Genomic DNA, 7,943 nt, shown 5'->3' with positions numbered 1-7,943 from the left:
GGGCGGGAAGACCTCGTCTGCGGTCGACGACACGACGAGCAGCCTCGCGGGCGCCGCGGCGAGGATGCCCTGCACAGCGCTCGCCGTCTGGAGGAGGCGGTGGTCGGCCGCGCAGCAGAGGTTGATTAGCCAGCCGCGCAGCCTCCCGCGGACGTGCGGCCCCTCCTGGTCCTGCAGCAGCGCGCTCACATTTCCCATCAGCGCGCCGCCCCCCGCCTCGGTCGGCGCGATGTCCTCCGCCGCCGCCGCCGCGCAGGCAGCGTGGTCCTCCCGCCCGCTAAAGCAAAGGCACGCGCCGCAGCTCCCACCGACGAGGCCGGCGAGGGCCGCGAGGCGGTAGGAGCGGCCCGCGTACTCGAGGCGCGCGTGCGGCCCGGAGGACGTGGCGCGAGCGTTGCTCGTCATGAGCGCGCGGTGCGCTGCTCGACGGCGGGCGCGGCTCGGGTCAGCCTGCTGCTTGAGCCCCTCCGCAACGAGCCGGAGCCAGAGAGAGGGACGGAGCGAGGCGCGCGAGGGAGGGAGGGTGTTGATCAGCACCGCCGCTCGGAATCGGCCCAGGCCGCGCCGAAGCGCGAGAGACATTGCGTGCTGCGCCACCATGCCGCCCTGCGAGATGCCAACCAAGGCTGTGTCGGGAGGCGCCCAGCCGACGGCGTCGAGCACGCGGAGCACGTCCTCGCCGTGGTCGGCGATGCCCCACACGCCGCGGCCGCACGAGGAGCGGCCGGCGCCGCGAGAGTCGACGGCGAGCACGCACGCGTCTCCACGCACGCCGTTCAGGAAGGGAAGCGCATCCCAGAGCTCGAGCGAGCAGCCCCACCCGTGCAGCGCCAGCACCTTGATGGGAGCGGAGCGGTCGCCCTGGAGGCGGCAGCGCAGGCGCCGATCGCACGGACCGCCCTGCAATAACAAACAGGCCCACTGCCGCTCGCCGCCAGGAGCGTCCACCCAGAACTCGTCGGAAGCGAACTCTGGCTCCGAATTCCGGGCACGTGTGTCCGCTTTCGCGCCGTCGGCTGCCGCCGGGTCTGCCGTGCGCATGAGCCGGCAAGGGGTTGCTCTCGGACGCGATCAGAGAGAGAGAGTCAGGGCAGTGAGCCGCCCTGCTCAATGGGTCCTCACGCGAGCGCACCACTGATCTCCGCGGCGGGCAACGAGAACCAGGTTCGTTGTGAAGAGCTGGGGCGCGCCACCCAAGAACCTCGGTGTGCGGATCGGCAACGGCGCGACGCGTCGATTGACGATCTATGCTTTTGACCCATCAGTCTCCCAACATGTGATATTAGTCAAAGAACTCGCTTCACGGCGGTCCGCACGTGAGTCCCGCGGCGGCGCGCCGGATGAGAGGCAATGCCTCTCCACACTCCTCGGGAGCACACACACGGACATGCAGCGCGCACGCGGCCCAATGGCCGTGCACGAGCAACAGCGCGAGCGCCGCCAACCGCACCGACACTTTTGACCGCGTGCCGCACTTCCCGAATCCCTTCACACCCCACTGTCGCGCAATGTGCCGGCTCGTGTGCGGCTTCTGCCACGCCCACTCGAAAGCGAGCGCATCGCTCTTCGAGGAGAAGCCACGCACAACGAGCAGAATGCGCCACGGCGTCCCGCGGCGGGCGCGCCACCTCCCGAGAGCTCGCCGTTGTGCTGGCGCAGTCGTCGGACGGGGTCGGGGCTCGCGCCGACGTAAGTCCTCCGACCGCTCTCGTCTCGCAGGAAGTAGACGCGCCACGCCGATTCCTACTCCTCCTCCTCCTCCTCCTCAGCCTCGTCGTCGACGAGCGCGTTGCCGTCCCGCTCGTCCTCCTCGTCGCTGTCTCCGTCCTCCGCGTCGAGATCCACCTCGGTGACCGTCGCGCCGAGCGTGCGGAGGAAGTCGGCGAGGGTGCCAGTCGAGGCGGTTTGGGAGGCGATGGGAACCACCCAGGCTGTCTTGGTGATGCTCTTCGGGCCGTGCGGGCCGGGGAAGAGGAGGTCCGCGTACTCGACGTTGTCGAAGTGGGTCTTGACGTAGTCCTTGACGTCGTAGGTGTTCTTGCCCATCATGACGTGCGAGGGCGGGAGCAGGCCCTTCTTTTTCGTCTCAAACTGCGTGGCCGACTTGGCGAGCGTGAACTCGAGTGGCTTGACGGCTGGGTTGTCCATGGGCGAGACGTCGAGCTCGGGGTTGAGCCGCTTCGCCGTCTCGCGGAGACCAGGGGCGGCGAGGACGGCGGCGTGCATCTTCTTCGCCAGTTGCTTGCTCGGCGCGCGGACCGCCCACAGGCCGAGGTCCTTGAAGTAGCGCGGGTTCTGGTTGAACATCTTGTACATGAGCCGCTGGTACGCCTCGTTCTCGTCATACACCGGGTTGATGAGGTAGAAGACGCGGCCGGTGAGCTTGCCCTTGTTCTTATCGTTCTTCTGGTGGACGGCCAGGTGGAGCCTCGCCTCGATCGGCTTGCCCTTCTTCTTGCCCGTGCCGCCAGTGACGGTGGTCGCGGACGACGGCAGGTCGCTGAAGCCATCGAAGTCGGCCAGCGTCTTCTTCGCCTTGCCCTTCTTCTTCTCGCTCGAGGGTGGAGGCACGGGGCCCGGGCTCACGACACCGATCACAACAGCGCCGTCCTCCCCATCGGACTCGACGGCGGGCCGCCGACGCGGCTTGGCACTGGCACGTGGGGCCTTTGATGGCATTGGGCGATTGAAGTCAGAACCCTGAGCAGAGAGGAACGCGCGCCGGACGGACCAATAAGAGTTGTGCCAGCCCAAGATCGTTACATTCCAAGAATAAAATAAATCAATTTGGGAGATGCGTAAGAAGGTCACATAAGAAGGTCACAGGTACATGTGTATTCACTGCGAGATGCCGAAAAACCTCGGACATTTTACGAACTCCTTGGCGACGTGCGCGTCGCGTCGCCAAGGCTCTGCGACCTCGGTCGTACCATCGGCGACCTCGGTCGCACAACCGGCCGGCTGCGCGGGTTTTCAGCCAGGTTCCCGCGCACCGGCCACGAACTCGACTCGCACAGCGAACTCGACTCGCACAGCAAAAAAATCCGGTGCTCGTGCGCCGCTCTGCGGGTTGGTGGACGCGGGGGATGAGTCTCGCGCGTCGGGGTGCGCACGGCGGCGGCGTGCAATGGGCGCGCCTTTTGGCAGCGCCATCTGCGCGAAACGAAAGAGGTCGTTCCCTGCGCGCGATTGCTTCGAAAACCCTGGCGCCTCGCTGATGAGCGAGAGCAGCTCGTTGGGCAGCTGCCGGTCGAGCACTAGGCTGCCATTCTGGCAGCAAATCGACGGGTTCGTGACGGTGAAGCGTTCCGCGCCGCAGTTCATGCACACATCGCGCTGCTCGAAAAAGTTGATCGGATGCGCGGCCTCTAGGTTGTTGAAGCACGTGGCGTTCTGCAGGCACAGCCGGCGGTACTGCACACCCTCAGCCTCCGACGGGCATCGTGGGACGCGAGCCGCACCGACGGTGGTGGGAGCGGCTGCCCACGAGGGCACGTTATACTCACGCGTCCTCATCTGGCCTGAGGAGGAGTCGCGGTACTGGCGCGGCTCCTTCTCCATTGTAAACGTCTCAAAGACCGCGAGCGTCGGTGTCAGCGGCGTGCGGCGTGCGAGGGCCGGCATCCGATCCAGCAATGGCAGGCTTTCACGCATGGCTGGCTGCACGCGCGACGAATCCAACGCCGTCGTCTCGCACGGCAGCAGCCGGCCTGCGCCCTCGACGTGGTGGTCGCGCTGCCCAGCGTGCAACGCACGGTGGCGAGCGAGCCGCCTCGCCAGCCGCATCCTCTGAAAGGCCTCCCATGTGGCATCCGTCTCGGACAGCTCACGAGCCCATTCACGGTACGCCCTCGCGGTCTGGAAGAGATTCCGAGTCGGCCGAGTCAGCCCGGTGAAGTCTCCAGCCTCATCTGACCGATTGATACGCTCTCGACCCACGAGGCCATTTTCGTGTGCCCACGCGAGGTGTGGGTCGCCTGCCAGTGAGCGAGGGACGGGCTGAGCATGTGCGTACCGGATCTGGGCGAATGCTGTGACGGGATGCGCCCGCATCTGAACTGCTGCTCAATGAGAGCCAGCAATGCGGGCGCCACGCTCAATGAGCCTGCTCGGTTTACCGAGGCCGTGCTCTTCGAGCCGACGGCGTGGAAGTCGTGCGAGGGCTATGTGTACGGCGACCGTCACTCTGCATCGCCCGCCACCGCAGCTCCTCCGCCCTCTCTGCCTTTGCCACTCTCGCATCGTAGTCGTCGCCATCCGGCCGAACCCACACGCCTCGCAGGTAGTCCCAGTCGCATGGAACGCCAGAGACGGTCGGGGCTCTGGCTCGGGGCCTGGGAGTGCCGCCGGCAGCACGCACAGCGTTCAATGCTTGGCGCCGCTCCGTCCGTGCCGACGACATTTGTAGATGAAGGAGGCAGGTGGCCAATAGCGACCTTCGTTACGAAATGTAGCGTTACCGGGAGGTCTCCAAGCTGTCTTGGGTGGTCTGTGAACAGACGCCCTTGCTTGGCACGTTAATACTGTGAGTGTGTGTGTGTGTGTGTGTGTTAATACTGCTCCGGCTATGACACCGATACGCCGGACGAGGTGCAGCAGGAGGCGGTCCACAACGACAATCCGCTGACCCCCCGACGGACCGATTCGCCTTCCCCCGGCCATGGATGCCGCCGAAATTGTTAAATGTTCGATCCTCCCCAGACAGAGTCGAACTGGCAGCCACTCGCACCAAGGCGTGGAGGTGTGGCTACGTGACCCAGAATGTGCAGAAAAGCTAAGGCCAGAGTCCAGAGCAACCCTCGAGCTGGGTCGCTCATACAGAGCCGCCGGACGGATGTAAGTGGGGCGGGTTTGCTGCTGCGGGGTCCCCCGCTGTCGCCCGGGGTCGTGCGAGGGGTGGGCACGACCAGTAGGGACCCCCTCCCCCGGGCCCCGCTCTCAGTTGGGGCCTCCGCGGCCGAGTGGGAGATATTGGATGGGAAACGGGTCGATTTGCAAAGTGGGGCGCCGGGCCAGGCCGGGCCCGGCTCGGGCCCCTGCCGGGCCCGGCTCGGGCCCGTGCCGGGCCCGGCCCGCGCGCCCTGCCGGGCCCGGCTTGCCCCTCCCGGGCCCGGCCCGCGCGCTTTTTTGGGCCCGGCTTGCCACTCCCGGGCCGAAGCGCCCAAATCAGCAGGCCGAGGAGCGAGGCGGGCCCGGCGAGGAGAAAACCGGCCCGGCAAACCGTCCTGCCCGGGCCCGTCTGCGGCACATCGACCGTCCCGCTCACACACAGCCGGGCCCGGGCAGGAGGGTGTGCCGGGCCCGTTTTGCGCGAGGCGGGCCCGGCGAGGAGAAAACCGGCCCGGCAAAAGCACGCTCCCTCGGCGGCCGGGAGCGGCCACTTTTGACCCGGCCGGTGCCCCTGCCGGGCCCGCCCCACTTACGTCCGGGGCCCCAGTTATATCCGGCGGCTTCCTACTCAAAACAGAAAAATGCCAAGCTCCGAGTAGAGGGGGCGTTCCGCCGCTAGCCCGCTAGAGCCGCGTAGGCTAGGGGACCGACCCAAAAACGAAAAAGCGCAGAACCAACCCTCGGGGACCCGTGTTTATTGTACGGCCCTTTCCCTGCGAACGCGCACCCCCCCAGGGCTAGGGCTCTCTAGCCCGTAGCCCGATGCCGATCATCCGGCCCGCTGGGTGCGCTTATCTTAGCTCCCCGGCCCTGGATGTGAGGTTACTAAATCCCTCCACCACCCTCGCCCAGGGATCTTGACAACGCTGTCTCAAGGTCCGACCTGTGGGCTCTGCCTGCGCTCGGCACCGGGCACCGCCTCGGTATACAAAATGCGCCTGCGGGCGGACCCTTACAGATCACAGATCACTAAAACTGTCAGCACTCCAAGTGCTCCAAGTGCCAAGCGCCTCCCGTTTCCCTTCGTTCCGGCCTTCCCCCCTCGTCCCTGCCCCTCGAACCCCCCCATTCACTATTTACATACATAAAACACAACAGTACGCGATCACACCAGTGTAATTCCACACGGGCACGCCCCCCCCCCCTCCCACCGCGAGACACCAAACACCGTACGGACGTGGCGAGTGTCTACACCGAACGTCTCACCACGAGACCACACACGTCTTGTGCGAGTGTTCGCCGAGAGGCCTATGGTCGTCAGTTTCACCCTCGCGCGCGCGACGCGGTGAGTGGCGCGCCGCAAAAAGGCAGCGCCTGCCGTCAGCACGTTTCGCCGCACGTGCCCTCGCAGCACGAGAGATCGTCGAGGAACATGTCCATCTTGCGGCACGCCTCGACCGCCGACTTAGTGTCGCGGCCGAGGCCGCGGCAGATGGCGTTGGCGACGATCCCGAAGCGCTGCCTGAACTTGTAGATGAAGCAAAAGGAGAGCTTCCCGTGCCGCACCGAAGGGCCGACGAGGAAGACGCCGGGCACCTTCGTCGACTCGTCCTCGCTGGTCAGCAGGGGCGCGCCGGCCGCGCACCCCGTCGCCCGCTCGCGCGCGGCGTGCTTCTCCGCCGACTGTTTGGCCACGTCGTCCGCATCGCGCGCGAGCTGCTCGAGCAAGTCCTAACGGGCGTGCCGTGCGCACGTCACGGGGCGCGCCTCTCACCCACCGGAACCGGAAGCGGACTCTGCTCGAGCGGGGCCTTGGCCGGAGGGGAGGCGGAGGACGGGTCGGCCTCGTCCGGCGCCGCCTCGCCCGCGAACTTGAAGAGGTGGCGGGCGGCCGAGGCGACGGACCCCTCGAAGCCGGTGCACAGCACGGGCGGCTGCGCCGTGTGCAGCACCACGTCCTCCCGGCCGAGCGTGCTGTGCACCGGGCTCGTGAACGGCTTGCGCATCGAGCGAGACATCGGGGGAGGGGGCGGGGCGGCCTGCCACTCGGCCGCCACGTTGAAGCCGCCCTCGGACGCCCTCTCCACGCTCACCACGCGGAGGGGCGCCATCAGCTTCGGGCGGGGCGAGAAGCCCGTTGCGGTCACCTCGCGCAGCCGCTCCGCGGTGTAGGGCGCCTGAGGGGCGCAGCGCGGACGCGTCGTGGGCGTGTCGTGGACGCGGCCAGCCTCTGCCGTGCGTGTGGGGCGCCAGCTCGGTGGACGGGTCCGTCGTCTGGACGTCCCACGTGCCGGTCGAGGCGAGGACGGTCGCCTGCTTGCCCGCCTTTGCGAGGTTGACGGCCGCGTCCACTCCGCTCTCGTACCTGGCGGAGAGGACAGAGGCGACACGGTGGGCGCGGGGAGGCGACGGAGCGGTGGGCGCCGGCGACGAGGCGAGGGCGCGGGGCGGCGCTCGGAGGAGGGCACGGGTGGGCGCATCGCTCGAGAGGGCGAGGCGCTCTGGCTCCGCTGCACACCCGCCGATGAGCACGTACTCGTCGCCGGGCATCTCCTTCCAGGAGCGGACGCGCGAGTTGTGCGTGCAGAGCCCGGCGCCCGCAAAGGCGTCGGGGCTCTCTCGCGGGTACTGGAACTCGCCCGCCGCCCAGACGACGTACCGCGACCGCTTGGTCACCTCCTCGCCCGCGGCGCGCACGCGCACGTTGAAGCCGCCGCCGTCGATGGGCGCGACCGACAGCACCTCGGTGCGGAGCTGCACGTTGAGCTTGGCGGCCTCGGCGATCTCGTTGATGTAGTCTGCGTACTGCGTGCCCGACGGGTGCTGCGCGTGCAGCGTGTACGCGGGCGAGGTGCCGTGGGCGATCGAGTTGAGGTCAAAGGACTTTGTCCAGCCCTGCAGGGCGGCGGTAGGCGGTGGGGCGCAGGCGGCGGGGTGAGGTTGCGCAGGCGAGGGCGTGGCGTGCGCCTGCTGGTTGAACGACGGCGAGATGAAGCGCATCTCCTCAGGCCACGACCGGAGGGAGGTGCCGACCGCCTCGCCGCGCTCGAGAACCAGCACGCGGGAGGGGTCGAGGCCAAAGATGGCGGTCAGCGAGAAGGCGATCCCGATGC

General features: G+C 67.7%; 1 protein-coding gene across 1 annotated transcript; it reads right to left on the bottom strand.

Annotated features, from left to right (window-relative positions):
• Positions 1-6,210: 6,210 nt before the first annotated feature.
• EMIHUDRAFT_117377 (hypothetical protein) lies at positions 6,211-7,830 on the bottom strand (the record flags this gene model as incomplete). Its single annotated transcript, XM_005773522.1, has 4 exons — positions 6,211-6,561; positions 6,615-7,007; positions 7,111-7,195; positions 7,349-7,830. 4 exons carry the CDS (start codon positions 7,828-7,830, stop codon positions 6,211-6,213), a joined length of 1,311 nt encoding a protein of 436 aa, XP_005773579.1.
• Between the last annotated feature and the right edge of the window lie 113 nt (positions 7,831-7,943).

This window comes from Emiliania huxleyi (genome assembly GCF_000372725.1).
Source record: "Emiliania huxleyi CCMP1516 unplaced genomic scaffold EMIHUscaffold_336, whole genome shotgun sequence".
In the NCBI taxonomy this organism is placed as follows: Eukaryota; Haptophyta; order Isochrysidales; family Noelaerhabdaceae; genus Emiliania; species Emiliania huxleyi.
This window is presented reverse-complemented; position numbering and strand designations above follow the sequence as displayed.